This window comes from Physeter macrocephalus, chromosome 14 (genome assembly GCF_002837175.3).
Source record: "Physeter macrocephalus isolate SW-GA chromosome 14, ASM283717v5, whole genome shotgun sequence".
NCBI classification, from domain to species: Eukaryota; Metazoa; Chordata; class Mammalia; order Artiodactyla; family Physeteridae; genus Physeter; species Physeter macrocephalus.
In genome coordinates this window covers 127121300-127137493 of record NC_041227.1, presented here as the reverse complement: position 1 = coordinate 127137493, position 16194 = coordinate 127121300, and the positions used below count along the sequence as shown (strand labels likewise).

General features: G+C 59.8%; 1 protein-coding gene across 1 annotated transcript in view; it reads right to left on the bottom strand.

Moving 5' to 3' along the window:
• DNAI2 (dynein axonemal intermediate chain 2) overlaps positions 1–16194 on the bottom strand; it is a 198407-nt gene that overhangs the window by 152951 nt on the left and 29262 nt on the right. Inside the window, exons 14-22 of the mRNA XM_024130234.2 lie at positions 15817–15986; positions 14993–15103; positions 13955–14179; positions 12208–12262; positions 8751–8882; positions 3886–4593; positions 3454–3574; positions 2820–2874; positions 2064–2144 (exon numbers count right to left, since the gene is read on the bottom strand). Of these exons, the coding sequence (XP_023986002.2) occupies positions 2064–2144; positions 2820–2874; positions 3454–3574; positions 3886–4593; positions 8751–8882; positions 12208–12262; positions 13955–14179; positions 14993–15103; positions 15817–15986 (1658 nt within the window). The remainder of the gene's footprint in view (positions 1–2063; positions 2145–2819; positions 2875–3453; positions 3575–3885; positions 4594–8750; positions 8883–12207; positions 12263–13954; positions 14180–14992; positions 15104–15816; positions 15987–16194) is intronic.

Sequence of the window (16194 nt, the reverse complement as noted above, 5' to 3'; positions counted from 1 at the left end):
CCCTTGGGGCCTTCTCGGAGGCGCAGCTCGGCCTCCCCCTCCACTGGCAGGGACAGAAAGGAGCCAGTGTTTGCTGTGCGTGGGCACACAATGGGCTGTGCCCTGGACCAGAGCGTTTCCAGCAGCCTCAGTTAATATCTATCAGCCCCCACGCCGGCTGGGAGCCAGGAGCAGCCCAGAGGGAAAGCATCGTCGTCCCACCTCTGAGGACCTGATATCCTTGGGGACAAGTTGGACAAACAGGGAGTGGCCTTGCCCGGAAGGAGGTTTCTCCTCTCGAGTTCTCTGGCCGTTCACGGCTGGCCCCTCTCCTCACCCAATCCGGCAGCCCTGGGCACTCCCAGTCACTTACAGATGATAACTCACAGCTGTTAAATGCCTACTGGGTACCAGGCCCCGGGGAGGCACCGTGCAGACATTTGCGGCTGAAGATCCTCCGGAGGAGGCGTCTTGGTTACTGTTCCCACTTACAGAGGAGGCAACTGAGGCTGCTGGAAGCGACCTGGCCCGGGCCCCACAGCTGGTAAATGATGGAACCTACACTACACGGCTGTTGGGTGCATTCATCCTGCCCCCACCAGGCCTTTAGATGGGCTCTTCCCAGCCCTCCCCTGCCTTCCTTCAGGTCTCTGAGGAAGGCTACCCTTTTCCAAGAGGGCACAGAGGAGGAGAAATCAGGAGGCTGGTGCCACCCAGCTCTGTTGTGGCCACAGCTCACTGGGGCTGAAGGAAGAGGCTGGGTTGGGGTAAGCACTTGCCCCCGGGGACCCCGAGGCAGGCAGGCATCGCAGGCTTTGTCCACCTGTGGTCTTCTGACCATGGCCCTTGGGCTTCCTGAGTCCAGCCTGCCAGGCTCAAGGCCAGCAGGTGCCCACTTTACGCCTCTCTCTGCAGTGCACCGTGCCACCCTGACTCCTCTGACCCCCTAGCACATCCTGCCACCTTGATGAGCCTGGGCACACAGGAGAAGCTAGCGGCAGCAGCCACAGAGCAGAGGCAAGGGGTCGCTCTCGGGGTCCCCAGAGGCCATATCACCGTGATGCTTCTACCCAGGCACCAAGCCTGCCCCCACCACTGTGCCCATCCCCACCCCAAACCTGAGTCCTCAACCGCCTACCCCAAAAACCCTCCTGGCCGTGGTCTACAGAGTGTGCGGCCTGGCTTCTGCCCACGCCGCCAACCTTATCTCACTCCTCTCGCCCCTTCTCTCTCTGGCTTGAACCACACTGGCCTTTTCTCAGTTACCCAAGTGTATCACAATCCCTCTCACCACAGGGCCTTTGCACACGCAAGTCCCTCTGGTTGAAATTTCTCCCTTCAGCACACTCCTGATGACCTCTTCTTCATCCCTTCAGCTCAAGCACCCTTTCTCAAGGAAGCCCTCCCTGACCTCTGGGTCCAGGTCAAGTTCCCTCTTATTCTCATATCTCCGCGCATTTCTTTGCAGCCCTTGTTGGCTACAAACTCATATGTTCATGATTCAATTCCTTCATTTAAGTCTCATCTCCCTGCACTGGCAACGGAGGGAGGACAGGGTCTCTTCCGTTCACTGAGGTTTCCCGGCTCCTAGCGCTGTCCCCAGCGTGTTGTGGGTACTTGATAAATATTTCTTGTCTCCTGTGTAAACGGAGGTGGGGCTTGCCCTGCCCACCTCATCATGTTGACAGGAGGACCAAGAGAGCAACTAGACATCCAAAGACTTTGCAAAACGTGAACAGTCTGGAGGTAAGCATCAGCTCTAGACCCTGTGAACACGTGCTCTACGGATAGCAGACCCATTAAGGTGGGGACGTCAAGTCATGGGTACACGGAAGGTGTGTGAATTTTTTCAGGGCTGGAGGGAGGGGCTCAAGCTCCCCTCCCCGCCCCCAACCAGGGAAGCTTGTAGCTCCCCTTGGATCAATCTAGGGAGGCTTCCTGGAAGAAGGACTGTGGTTTCCTTGATGAGGTAGTCAATAGTACAGCCAAGAGTTCAGAGGGTAGAGGAAGGGCCCTCCCCGCCCCCACCAGGTGTGAGCAGCCCTCTGCCCTGCCCTGCAGCCCCCAGCCGCAGCCCCATGTACCTGCTCGGCTACCTTATGGGCGATGAGGGTGGCCCCTTCTTCCAGCTCCGCCGCGCTGATGGGCCGGACCCGGAGCGCCACCTGGCAGGGAAGGCCAGACCCCCGGGATTAGATGCGGAGAGCTGCTGTGCCAGGCCGCAGAGAGAAGGATGAGAGGACCCCAGGAATCCTCCCCTGGACCAGCCCCATGGGCTCCTCTCTGTTCAGCCATCCAACAAGCCTGGTTCATCTTGAGGAAAACTCAGCGGTTCAAGGCTACCATCGAGGTCGAGGGTAACAGGTCCACAGAGTGTGGGCTCTTTCTGAGTCTATGAACTTCCCAGGAGCCCGTGCCCCAGGGAGAGCCCCAGGGGAGAGAGCTGTCTGCTCCTCCAGGCTGCATGAGTGACACCCCAGATTAAGCACCTGCAGCTCCCCTGGGCTTTGAACTTGGAGCCCTTGGCAGTGGAGCAGCCTGTCTGTGCGCCTGTGAATGATGTGGGCGCGAGGTGGGACGGGGGGCCCAGGGGACATGCCCTCCTCCTGCTGACAACCTGTGACTGCGTTCCCACCTGGGGACAGTGCCATCGGAGGCTCCCACCTCCCTCCATCCCCCCGCCAGAGGGAGACGGTGGGTCTTCATCCTGGGCCTGGGTCTCCCCCCAGATGGGGCGCTGCTTCTTCTACTGATCAAGGGGAAATAGCTGCCCTTGGGGGCACCAAGGGCGCCGTGTGGGTATAACTAACGTGCCCTCACGCCAGGTGAGAGCCCTTCACTCTCAGAGGCACTTCGCTGCCCGTCAGGCCGCCCACACCGGCCTCCTCAGCCAAACTGCACGGGTGGCAGGGAAGTGCCCTCCATCCCTGCCCCAGGGGCGCGTACCACACAAGCCAAGGCAAGCCGTTTTCAAAGAGACAATTCTAAACTGCCAGAGAGGATGTTCCAGAGCCCCGGGCTTGCTTGGGGGCTGGGGCTGAGGTGCCTCTTCGGAGCAGCGAGCTCACCCTACAGAGGCGGGAGTCTCTGGGGGCTGCGTTATCCTCCAGTTACATTACCACCCACCTGCTGGTGATGGCGGCCCTTTCCCAGATCTCAGAAGTTAGGGGGTGGGGAGGGGGCTGGGAGAAAGCAGTGGCCTTGGGGTCACTGAGTCTTCCCCCCATCACTCAGTCTGGCCCCACTGATAATCAGAAACCTGTCTTTGTCCCCACCTGTCTCCCGTGCCCCCCACTCACACCTCTTCCTCTGCCCCAGTCCCCAGGGCTATGAGGGGCCGTCTTGGTTGCTTCCAGCACTTCTCTGAAATGTTTAGAGCCCTTACTTGGGAAGCATCTGTGTTGCAACCCAATAACCAGCTACCTTCAACCCTGTACCAGCTCCTCTGGTACCTGGGGGCTCTTGTCTGCCTACCTGTCATCCCCAAACCCTTTAAACTCCTGACGCCGCCGGGCTGGCATGCCCTGGTTCACCAGGAGACTCCCACCTTCCTTGCCCGGGCAGGTAGGCCAAGCCCTCCCCGCGCCTGGCTTTTCTGGATCAGAGAGCAGTCTTGTTCCAGAGCCCCATCTGCACAGGTGGGTGGGTGGGGGCTCCCTGCTGGCGAGGTGTAAAGGGGGAGTGGGACGGAAGCCAGGCTAACTTTCCAGGCCTTAGCAGGGTGGCCATATGTTGCCCTCCTTCCTGACATGCACGACTCGGGGCAAGTCGCTCTGGACACTCCCAGCTCCCGAACCTGAGTGTCCTCTTAGCGGGGGCACACAGCACGGAGCGGAGGCCGCCCGAGAGTGTGGGTTCGGGGGACCAGGGATGGGGTCGAGGAGGGGGAGGCTGACGGGTTCTCACCACGAGCTGCTGGTCCTTGGAGTCCCCGCTGGCCTTCATGCTGGCGGCGGGTGGAAGGGCTCGGGCCGCGACAGCGGTCGTGGCCGAGCCGCAGCCCCACCGCCGCCGGCTCCCTCGCAGCCTCGCCCGCGCTGCTGCTGCCTGACAACCCGAAACCAACGACGCGCCCGCGGCCCAGGGCGCCGACAGGGAGGCGGGGCCGGGGGAGGGCCCCGACGGCGCGTCCCGCCTCCCGCGCCCCCGCCCCTCCGCGCTGCGGCCCGAGGGCTGGCCGCCTCCGCCGGGGAGGCGCCCTAGCCTGCTCCGCTTTCCCGCCGAGCGTCCGCCTGTGCGACCCTCCGGCCTTCGGCGCGGCCCTGCGTCCGTCCGTTTGGCAGCTCTCGGCGCCCCCGCCCCGCGCCCCGGCGCTCGCGGCCTGGGCTCCTCTTCCACGGCCCTCCAAGGGGGGCCCGTCCGGCCGCGTGGCTCGAGAGACAGACACGCGGGCTCCCGCTCGGGCCGCGAGCATCCTCTGCCGGTCTGTCTGTCTGGCTGTCTGACTCAGCGTCTCCAGGGCCGCGGCTGGCAGCTTTGTGTTTCCACGGGCGCTGCGTGCGTCCTGGCTGTGGGCTCGTGTCGCTGGCGTGGTGTCTCCACCGCGTGTCCGATGACAGAGCGGGCAGAGAGTCGGCCCTTTGCCCAGGCTGCCCAGGGGAGCACCTATGTCCCCTGGGTTGTGTCACAGAAGAGCCCGCCTCTCAATGTACCTCACTGGCAAACCAGACCTGATCCGTAAACCCAGAATCTAGGTCAAGATGGTTGGGTCTGTGTGCCTTCTGGCTCCCGGCCTGCTGTAACAGCCACGATACTGTTCAAGAAAGTATAGGTCAGACTACATTCTTGGTGAGAACAACAGCAATCACACACTCAGGGAGCACAGTGCAAAGATTCCCGGCCTCAGGGGCCCCAGGAAAACAGGATTCTGGTGCCAGCTCTGAATCCAACTTGCTGAACCACCTGGAGTCAGTGTTTCCTGTACTCTCTGGGCCTTAGTTTCCTGGGTGATGGTGGACCCCCACCTGCTTCTGATGGAGGAAGCGTCATCTTTCTTGTCTTCTCCTGCCCCCACTGAAGCTGAGCCAGGCAGCCCCCCTGCAAAGACTGGGCGAGGGGAGTCCAGTAGGGTTCACTTCCCTTTTAAGCAGCCGGGTAAGGAAGAGCCGCTTATCCCCTGGGGCTGTCTCCGACGGCCTGGCATACATCCAGAACATGATGCCAGCCTGTGTCCTGGGACTGGCTTCCCCGGCTGACCCCCGAGGAGCTCGTGTTAGGTATAGTTATTAATAAACAGTGGCAGAAAGCCGCCGGTGGCTTTGGATTTGATAAATAGGTAAACCCAGAAAAGCTCGGTGGAAACCAAACACTCCAGCGTGGGGTCCCAAGGTTTCGTCCCGTTCTCTGGCCCAGGCTGCTCCTGGGGCTGCGCACGGAGGCTGGACAGTTTGCAAATGGGCGAGCTGCATGGAGAAGCAGGTAAGTTTGAAGGTGTGTCATTTGGATTGAAAACACCCTCCAGGGAATTCCCTGGAGGTCCAGTGGTTAGGACTCTGTGCTTTCATTGCCGCGGGCCTGGTTGGATCCCTGGTCGGAGAACTAAGATCCCGCAAGCCTTGTGGTGAGGCAAAAAAAAAAAAAAAGAAAGAAAATCCAAAATTTGTTAGGAAAGAAAACACCCTCCAGGCTTGCATTTCAGACCCCCGAGTCTAATCCATCTGGATCAGCACACGAGGCCTCTAATCAATTACACTATAGCTATTTTTCTCTCTCTTTTCTGTTCCTCCTCATGCATAAATGCCACTCAGTGCCGCGGGCCTGGTTGTAGCCCCCTTGGGGGAACAAAAATCCCCCAAAACCCTTGTGGAGGCAAAAAAAAAAAAAAAAAGAAAGAAAATCCAAAATTTGTTAGGAAAGAAAACACCCTCCAGGCTTGCATTTCAGACCCCCGAGTCTAATCCATCTGGATCAGCACACGAGGCCTCTAATCAATTACACTATAGCTATTTTTCTCTCTCTTTTCTGTTCCTCCTCATGCATAAATGCCACTCAGGATGGCCCATGGTGGTAAAAATAAGAGGAGCTTCTAAGCAGGTGGTCCCAGCCCATATTACTTAGATTCTGACTCATCACAAAGCCATCTCTATTCTCAAACGTCCCCCGCTTGACTCCAGTGTTTCTGTCAGTGACACCCCCGTCCTTAGAGCCCCACGCGACTAAGTCACCTTTGACCCCCTCCCCTCTCACGTCTATGTTCCAGTCCTGGCGGTTCTACTGCGGCACGTGCATCTCCTCTTCCATGTCGCCTGGCCATTTCCCCCCACCCCCCCGGCCCCCGCCCGGCCCCGGGCTCCAGCTTTTACCTCTTCTCACCCGGGCAACATCATGGCCCCTTGTGCCCCCTGCCTGCGGTCTCCTCCACTTCTGAAAGCTGCAGCTCTGACCTGGAAGTAGAAGCCGGTACCTCGCTCACCTCGCTCACCACAACCTCCTTTTCAGCCCCCTGCCCACCTTCACCGCCCCCCAGCCCCACCCCGCCAACCCGCACACTGGTCTGCATCCACCCGTCCTGACTGCTTGTTTGCTCTCCAACGCATGCCGCTGCTGGGTCCTACCTCGCTCATGCTGGGCTCTCTGCTGGCTACGCCCTTTCCAACTTCTGTTGAATTTGTTTGTCCTCCATATTAGACCCCTCCTCTCCTTCTCCACAAATCTCCTTCCTATGCCCTCAAAGAGCCATCAAAGTAGGCTCCATCAGGGCAGGGGCCCGGGCACTTGGTGAGCCCCTAGCACATACCCTCCACGTGCTGGGGTCCACGCCACCCTGGGATGTGATGGCTCATCCAGTCCTGCTGTTTCTGTCCCTCCTCTGCATCCGCGCTGCCACGGCCCGCAGGCTGGGGCCTCAGAGTGTCCCACCTGGGTGGCTGCAGCAGCCTGCCTGCCCCGCCTCCAGCTTTGCTCTCATCCACTCCCACCATCACGTCCTAGGGGACAGATCAGTATCATCACCTCACTTGAGATCCTGCCGTGGCTCCCTGTTGACTCGGCCCCCTAGCCTGGAGTCGCGGCCTTGCCCGCCTCCTCTTTGGCCTGTCCCCACCTCCTGCCCCTGCTCTGGCCGCGCTCAACCACGGGAAGTGTTCTGGATGTGCCGCGCTCTTCAATCACCCCTGGGCGTTGTTCCTGCCTCTCTGTCCTGGCTGTCCACCTTCCATTTATTTTTCTGGCTAACTCCGCCTTCGAAACTCATCTCACACGGCCCCTCCCCCTTTTCTGGCTTTTCTGAGCTCATTGAGATCTTCAGTCATTCACCTGAAGTTTCCAGTGGGCAAAAGCTCCCTTCCCTAATAAAAGGCCATTGCTGCCCTCCTGAGTGCTGACGTGGTCAATGCCTATTATTTGCACGGAGCAACGGTATTTTCCTTCTTTCTTTTTACTCTTTTTAGCTTGCAGATCTTAGTTCCCCGACCGGGGATCAAACCCGTGCCCTTGGCAGTGAAAGAGCCGAGTCCTAACCACTGGGCCGCCAGGGAATTCGCACAACGGTATGTTCAATCAGAGGTATGTGACGTTCTCCACTGTCCTCCAAACCCACCCCCGATGGAACCCACTGGTTTCAATGAGCCCTGAGCACTTTCTAAAGCCCTGTCACCCTCGAGGGCCCAAGGGATCAAAGTCCGCCCTGCCTGTGAGCTGGACAAGGGTACTTATAGCTTGGGAGGGGACATGAAGGAGGGTCATTGGGAAACAAAGCACCACCCATTGAGGATTTGTCTCTTAGGAAGAAGCCCCAGCATCCCCTTCCAGGTTTGGGGTTCAGCTGCTGAAGGGATCCCGACAAACCATTTCACACATCATCCTAGTAGGTTCTCTTATTAACCTAGAACTTGTTGCCCGTGGTGAAGGCTGCCACCAGAGTCTTCTAAATGAGAGAGGTAATAGACACTAATTGAGCATTCACATTGAACCCAACTGTGGTGTTATGTTGACGTGTTATTTCATTGACTCCCCCAGATAATCAGGTAGGTGACAGACATCCAGAGAGTTAAGTAAGTCTATAGCCATCGCCTCGCTCCAAGCTGCCATCTTCTCTCACCCGACACCTCGATATCCTCCAACCAGGGTCCAGGCCACCTCCCTCCCAGCATCATCCGTGAGCAGCACAGTGATTTTGTAAAAATACAAATCTGATCACACCACTCCCCCGCTTCTCAGCGATACTAGGAGAAAGGTCAAAATCCTTCCCGGGACCGTCAAGGTCCTGGCCGCCCGCGCGTCCTCCAGGCTCTCTCCCCGTCTCTCCGGCCCTTGCTCACCGCACTTCCGCAACAACGACTTCTGCCTGCTGGCCAGACAGCAGCTCCAGCATCTTCTCTCCTCTGCCCGACTGCCCCCTCCATTGTACACCTCCACGATCGCGCGTGCGCGTCTGCGGGCGCACGGATGCACCCGCGCCTGCGCACACACTGCCCGGCTGCCTCACGCGCGTCCTGGGTCTCGGCTTCACGGGCACTTTCTCACGGAGGCCTTTGCTGACAGTCCCGTTCCCCCCCCCCGCCACGCCCCCCAGAATCTAGGTTAGTTCCTCCTATTATCCCTCTCATAGGGCCCTGTCACTTTGCACAACTGTCATTCTACATTTATCTGTGTATTTGTCAGGGCTCCATTTCTCCCACTGGTGTACCAGCTCCGGGAGAGCAGGGCCTGCATCTGGCTTATTTGCCTGCTGCTCTGTGGCCGGGGCCCGGCACGATGCTGGGCAAAGTCGGCGTTACCCAGAAAGCCAGCGCCTGAGCTGGAGGCAGACTCCAAAGCCCAGACCCTTTCACCTGCCTCTGAGCCCCCTACAGCACTGCTCCTGTCCGCCATTCTCATTCCTATCCTGAGGGTAACCATCAGGCCCTTAGCACCCCGGTGCTGGGCCTCCGGGCCTCTGGTGCTGGGCCTCCGGGCCTCTGGTGCTGGGAGACAGAGAAGAGCCGAAAGGGGGTGCTGATCTGGCCCTGGTGGGTTACCAGCAGCCACCTTTGCCTCCCCCGGGGGGGCAGTGCCATCCCAGGGGCCTCTGGACCCCAGGGAGGGCTTTATTTTGTTTCTGAGGAAGGGCAAAGGGGGTTCCTTCTTCAGAGTCCTGCCCTGGGGCCCACGGTGTCTGGTTGCCACACAGAAGGGAACGTGGGACAGTGGTTCCCCTGCAGCGCACGGGGCTGTCGCAGCTGCAGCTGAAGCATCATCGGTAAGTGGCATCGTAGCCAGTCAAGGCAGCCGAGTGGAACAGGTCCGCGAGGAGGAGCACGCTCTCGCCTGGGTGTGCGTGGGCCGGGGGGGCCGTAACTGTGCTGTGGAGGCTTGGGTCCGGCCACGGCTTCAGCCACGTTCCGACCCTGCTTGGATGTGTCCCCGCATCCAGGCCCTGTCATCCACGTTCCACATTCCACGCCCACGTGCTGGGTCTTTCCAGCAGCGTCTGCGTCTCCAGTGATGCGTCATGGTTTGGTTTTGTTCCTTGTTGGGAGAGACTAGGCAACAGGCTCCAGAGGAGGCTGGTGAACAAGGAGGGGACGGTCGTCGGTGAGGACGGGCAGCGACGGGCATCGCGTTCACGGGGCTCATGCCGTCCTTTGCCCCGCGATGTCCGAGGGGACCTCCTCGCCTCTCCCACGCCCATTCCTCAAATGCCATCCGGCACAGTGGCACCCTCTGTACTGCAGCGAAGGGCTTGAGGCCCCAGAGGTGGCCCACCCCTGCCAGCAGAAGCCAAAGGCCCAAATTCTAGTAAAGCAAAAGAATGTTCTCCCTGGGGGCTCATCAGCCCAGCGTCTCACCCAGGGGTCCGTCGGCGTGCCCGGGGCTAAGGCAGGGAGCTCTGACTCTCTCCAGGACGTTCCATTTGGATAGACTTTTTTTCTCTAAGTCATGGTTTCTTGACCTCTGCACTGCTGACGTCATGGGCCGGGTAATTCACTGCGGTGGGACCGTCTTGTGCACCGTAGGCTATTTCGCAGCACCCTTGGCTTCTACCCACGGGAGGCCAGTAGCACCCTCCAAACAGTTTCGTCAACCCAGAATGTCCCCAGACATTGCCAGATGTCCCGCTGGAGACAAAACCCACCCCCAGTTGGAACCACTGTTCTTCAGGCAGGACTGGGGCTCCCTGTGTCCTCCCCCAGTGAGGGGCCTTATCACAGGAGCTCCTACAAAGCAGGATGCGGGATGTGCCGGCACCCTCTGCCTGGAGGCAACCCCGGGGGGGGAGCGGAGCCGGGCCGGCCCGCTTCCCTTGCTGGGGGACCTGAGAGTGGGGTGCGGATGGGCGTAAGCTCCGAGGCCAGGCGGTGGGCTGAAGCCGCAGCTGTGCCACTTGCTCCCATGAGACTTGGCCAGTTCCCTCCCTCTCTCTGTGTCTTGCTTGGCACACCGTGACTCAGGGATTGCAGGTGGTGATATCGCTCCTTCTGGGGTTAATGCAAAGATCAAGTGCTCCGTCACTGTGTCCTGCGATGATGGTTTTAGCAAGGTCTAGCCACAGTGGCAACTGGATTTCTTTTTCCCTTTGGGAACAAGGGGTGGCTGACCCTGTGTCCTTCCCCAGTAAGATTCTTAACACAGTCATTTTTTGCTTTTTAAAGAGCACTTTCAGGACTTCCCTGGTGGTCCAGTGGGTAAGGCTCCGCACTCCCAATGCAGGGGGCCCGGGTTCGATCCCTGGTCAGGGGACTAGATCCCGCATGTGTGCCGCAACTAAGAGTCCACATGCCGCAGCTAGGAAGTCTGCAAGCCGCAACTAAGACCCTGAGCAGCCTAAATAAATACATAAATAAATACATATTTAAAAATAAAGAGCCCTGGGCTTCCCTGGTGGCGTAGTGGTTGAGAGTCCGCCTGCCGATGCAGGGGACGCGGGTTCGTGCCCCGGTCCAGGCAGATACCACGTGCCGTGGAGCGGCTGGGCCCGTGCGCCATGGCCGCTGAGCCTGCGCGTCCGGAGCCTGTGCTCCGCAACGGGAGAGGCCACAGCGGTGAGAGGCCTGCGTACCGCAAAAAAAAAAAAAAAAAAAAAAAGAGCCCTTTCGGTCACTGTCGGGACCACCTGACACCCACAGAATGAACGGTGGTCAGGGATTTCTCCTGGCGCAAAGCTGCCTCTGAATGGCCCTCTTGCCCTACCAATGTTTCTGGTCACCAAACGCTCTGCTTTGCGGTGGTTTCAGGGCCTCCCCGCCCCCTCGGGCCCCCGGCAGGGTCGGGAGTGAGCTGCCGGGGCTCCTGCCCCGCCCCTTGCTGCCCCTCGTGAGCCCGGTGACCCGGGCAAGTCCCCACATGTCTCCCAGAACGTGTTTCTTCCTCTACCGAGGAAGGATAATCAGAGCAGAAACCTTCCAGGGACTTTATCAAAAGAGTGACACGAGATGACACGGAAAGCTCTTAGTGCGGGAGGCATAATAAGCGCTGACCATTAGCACTGTTATTAATAATTTAATTTTACAAGAATGAAGACGGCAGAAAGCTCGCCGTGTGCAAGAGACACCCAGCTCATTTCATCCACTGACTCTCACCCTCTTGGAGGTCAATTCCCCAGAGGAGTTGCTTGGAAAGACGTCTTAGAAGTGGACAGACTTTCTGCTCCCCGGTCGTCGATGGGTGCGGAGGGTCAGGAAGGGAGAAGGGGAGACCGCTGCCCGCGCCCACAGGCCTTCCCGAGGCCCGGCCACGGCCATGGCAAGCCCAGCGGAGGCTTTGCAAGCTTGTGAAGGAAGATGCTTGTGGGGAAAGCCCTTGCAAAGCTCAATCCAAGGGAACAGGGAGGGCCAGGGGACCTGGGCGAGGCTGGCTGGGGTGTGGCTGAGACCAGGGCACCAGCTCGGGGATGAACCCTGCCCTTCCCTCCCTCCGAGGGGTCTCTTGGGACTGGGCTCAGGGAGTCACCGGGGACCGGGGATCTGTGGGGCATGGGGGCTGGGTTGGGGCCCCTTTGCTCCTCCAGCCCTCCCTTACCCCGGAGACCCTTTAAGGGAGGGGGTCAGCACCCCGACTTGTAAAACCAGGGCAGCGCCGAGAGGTGGGAAGCAGGCGCGCATGTGAGCGGGGCTCCGGTCACGGCTGACCTTCCAAGGTTGGACTCTCTTCACCGCCTCTTTCTTCCTCCCCTTCTTCCTCTCCCTCCACCTCCTCTTCTGTCTCCAGACTTGGTTGTTTCAGCTACGGAAAGACAGCGTAGACTTGTTGGTGGAGGGCAGGCCTCCCTGCACCCGGGAGGTTAACCCCTGAGCCTAGGTTGCTGGGCACCAGGAGACCGCGCTGCCAGCACCACGGCCGTGAGAGCCGAGCGGGCACTCGACACCTGCGGGTACGGACGGTGGGCACGGCCTCGGGCACCTGCCGCTTGCTGCCTGGGCCACCTCGAGCTAGCTCCTCCTGAGTCTCCTTGGTCCCCTCCCCTGTAAAGGGGACATGATTCCCTGCAGGGCTGTGGCTGCGATTAGAGATAATGCATGTGAGGACCCAGCAGTGCTTTCTCAGCTCTGACCCCAGGATGTCTGGCCAGCTGCAGAGACGCAGAGACAGGCAGGAAGCGTGTGGCGCGCAGAAGAAGGCGGGGGCCAGGTGCTGCGTAGCTTAACCCCTTCTGAGGACCAGCTTCTCCATCCAGAGTGTTCACGCTGCTGTGGGAGCACGTCTGGGGGTGTCCGGCACCAGGCACAGAGTCAGTGGCCGCATCGCACGGTGTCAGCATCACCGGGCTGGAGGGCCCGGGGGGATGGGTGGGAGGAACCCGGGCTGTGGGTCAGAAAGGCAGGACTCCGGCCTCGCCTCAGCCCCGCCTGTACCACCAGATGGTGCGAGAATAAAGCCGCTCAGACCCGAGTACTTCCAAATGCAGAATACGCCCACAGAAATCACAGCCTGTCTCGAGACCCACCGGGAGAGAGGCAGAAATGATGAAGAGCCACGGGATGGAACCGGTGAGCTCCTCCGTGAGCTAACCCACCTTCCGTCCCCCCGTCACTCCATCAGGGCTCGAGAACGGGACACACGGCCCCTCTTGCTGCCAGGACCGGCTTCGTGGGCCGGCGCCCTGTGCGGCCACGCGGCCTGTGCTGACCAGGGCTCCACGCTCGCTTTAGTGTCTGCTGCCACTGTCTTGAACTTCTCAACACTTTTTTTTTTGTGGGGGGGGGCCACGAGGCATGAGGGATCTTAGTTCCCCGACCGGGGATCGAACCCGCACCCCCTGCGGTGGAAGCGCAGAGTCTTAACCACTGGACCGCCAGGGAAGCCCCTTGAACTTCTCAATACCTTTGAAGTAGGGGCCCCATGTTTTCCTTCCTTCCCTGACTAGGTAGCCGATCTTGCTTACAAGGGCAGACGCTGGCCCACACTCGCTTGTTCTTTTCCCTTCCGGCTGTTGTGCTTTCACTCTTTCACATCTTAGCGTCTTACCTGTGGGCCCCTAAAGGCAATGGCCCAGACAGACCATGTCTTTTTCTTTGTCCCCTGGTACCGAAGAGGGCCTGGAAGGTGACACTACCTTTTTATCACTCCATCTCCTCAGTTTCCAGATGAAAATTAAGGAACCGAGAAGTGAAATGATCAGCCCAGGCGATACAGCTAGAAGGTGCTTTGGAGCCGGGGCCATGGATGGCTGAGCTCAGGACAAATGTCACCCCCTGACGCCAGGAGGGGTCATCACGGATCTCACAGCCCCCTCCTCCCGGGGCCTCCAGGCTCCCTCTTCTCTGATGGCTCATGTAGCCCGGGTCGCATGCATGTCCGAGGGCCCCATCGTGGTGGGGAGAGGAGGATCTCAAGAAGCACGGGGTACGGCTCCGCGCTCAGGGAGCCTGAAGTCTGTCTGGAGACTTAGGATTGCTCTGCGGGGAGGGAGTAATTCCTCCCACTTGCCAGATGGACAAATGAAGGTCCACCTGGCGAGGCCACGTGCTCGCGGCCGCCCGAGGTCAGCAAGCAGGCAGCCCGGGGGGCCGTGGCTCCCTCCCCGCCGCGCCACCCCGAGCCCGCTCGAGGCCCCTACGCGCTTGGGCTTCTTCGTGGCTTCCGCCTCCCGCTTCTTCAGCTCCGTGAAGATCACATCAAAGAACTCCTCCTCGGCCTCGGTGACCAGCTCCTCCAGGTTCAAGGCAGGCTCCTCCCCGCTCAGGCCGTCAACCTTGCCCTCCGCCTTGCCCTTCTCCTTCAGTCGCATCTCACGGTGCCGGGCCTCCAGGATCTTCTCCCGCCGGGTCTCTCGCTCAAATATCTGTGCACAGGGACAAAGAGGCCGTGGGGGAGGCGGGCAGGCAGCGCTGGCCCCCAGCACGGGGGCCGGGCGGGTTCTCCTTGCTCGACTCCAAGCAGCCCACACAGAGGCCTGTACTCCGGGCTAATGGCTAGCAAGGGGGGCTAAATATTGGGGTTGGGAGGCGGCAGCAGGGGTGCCAAGTTACTCAGTTCCAAGGAATTCCAAGAACACGGATGCAGGCGTGAAGAACACCCTCTGGGGCTGCGCAACATGGCGGCCTGGGCCCACGGAGGACGGGTTCGTTGGTAGGACCACAGTCTCAGGCAGAGCCAGGAGGGTCTCCCAGGGTCTCGGCACCAGGGGTTTTCAACGTCTCTGCGTGCCCCACGGTTCTGGGGAGGCGCCTCCGGGGTGATGGATCTCAGCCCCCAGGGCCCTTTCCCCAGGACGGTCCCCTTCCAGCCGTCTTCTCTACAGGCATTCTGCTAAGCCTTCCCTGGACAGGTTCTGCTGCCCCAAAAGTATGTTGTTTGAAACTAGACAAAGTGACCGAGTCAAACCACTTGGATTTGCAGCTGAAAAAAACTGAAGCTTGGAGAGGTAAAGTGACTTGCCCAGGGCCACTTGGCTACTGAGTAGTGAAGCCAGGATGGATTCAGACATTCCCGACACCCATTTCTCGGGCTCATTTCCTGATCTACCCCCAAATATCCATCCATTTCCCAGGAGGTGACAGAAAAGGGCATCTGTTCTTCCCTGACTGGCCCGCTTGGCCAGGGGGCCAGGTCAGGACAGGAGCTGGTGTGCACCTCGCCCGGGGCCCGCGCCTACCGAGGAAACCATGTTCTTCTCATTCCTCTGGAGGGTGCACAGCCCATTCGAGACCTCCAGCAGCGTGGTTGTCCCCAGCTGGGAGCCACAGGCAATGAAACATCCATTGTCCTGTAGCCGGAGGCAGAAGAGGGCCTCGTCACACACCTGTCGGAGGGTCAGGCAGACCCGGGTGAGGGAGGAGAGAGGAACAATGTCACCCTTTGTTGCTCTGATTATCTGGCTCTCGGGGAGACTTAGCCAAGCAGCCCCATTCAGACACCCTTGGTGACTCCCCCGATTGAGGGGGACCCCCGCCTCAACCCACAGGATGAAGTTCACACTCTACGACTGGCTGTAAAACCCTTCACCCCCAGCCTCATCTTCCGCCTCAGCCTGCCCCCCACACCCACCCCTTCAGTCCAGCCCCACTTTCTTTCTTTCTTTCTTTTTTTTCTTTGCTGCACCGTTGGGCACGTGGGATCTTAGTTCCCCGACCAGGGATCGAACCCGTGGCCCCTGCATCGGGAGCGTGGAGTCTTAACCCCTGGACCGCCAGGGAGGTCCCTTCAGCCCCACTTTCATTCTGCAGTTTCCCCAGCCCGGCGCTTTTGCACGGCCCTAGCCTGCAGGTCTCTGCTCTGGCTTTGCTGATAGGATAACGTTAGCTCAGGCTGGAAGGGGTCAGCTGCCAGGAGCCTGCACCCTGGCTTCTGAAGTAACAGGCCTGGAGGGAGGAAAGGCCGGGCATCTGCTTTTTTCCTTTTTTAATTCCCCTCAGGTGACTCTTGCTGTGCCACCAGAGCCTGAGGGCCTGGGTGCATGGGGAGGCAGGTGCACGTGACCTTCAGGCTGAGGGCGGGGTCACATTGCTTGAACACAAAGTCCCAGATGTCCAAGGTCCCGTCCATCTTGGTGGTGAAGAAAACCGCTGGCCTCACCGGGCTCCAGGCACCATCAGTGAGATAAGCCATGTGGTACCTGCGGGGAGCCAGGTGCCACCGGTCAGGGACCCCTGTGGTTGGGAGGGAGGGAGAGCCTGCTGAGCCCAGCCCTACTCATCCAGCCCCGCCCCGGCTCCAGGATTTCATTGCCGGGCAGGAAGTTCTTTCTTGTGTCTGACTTCTAGCCACGCCGGCCTCGCCACCCACAGCTCACAGTTTGCACTATAAAGGGTTTGGGGTGGGGTCCTTCCCAGGGGCTGGTCACTGACGTTTTCCACA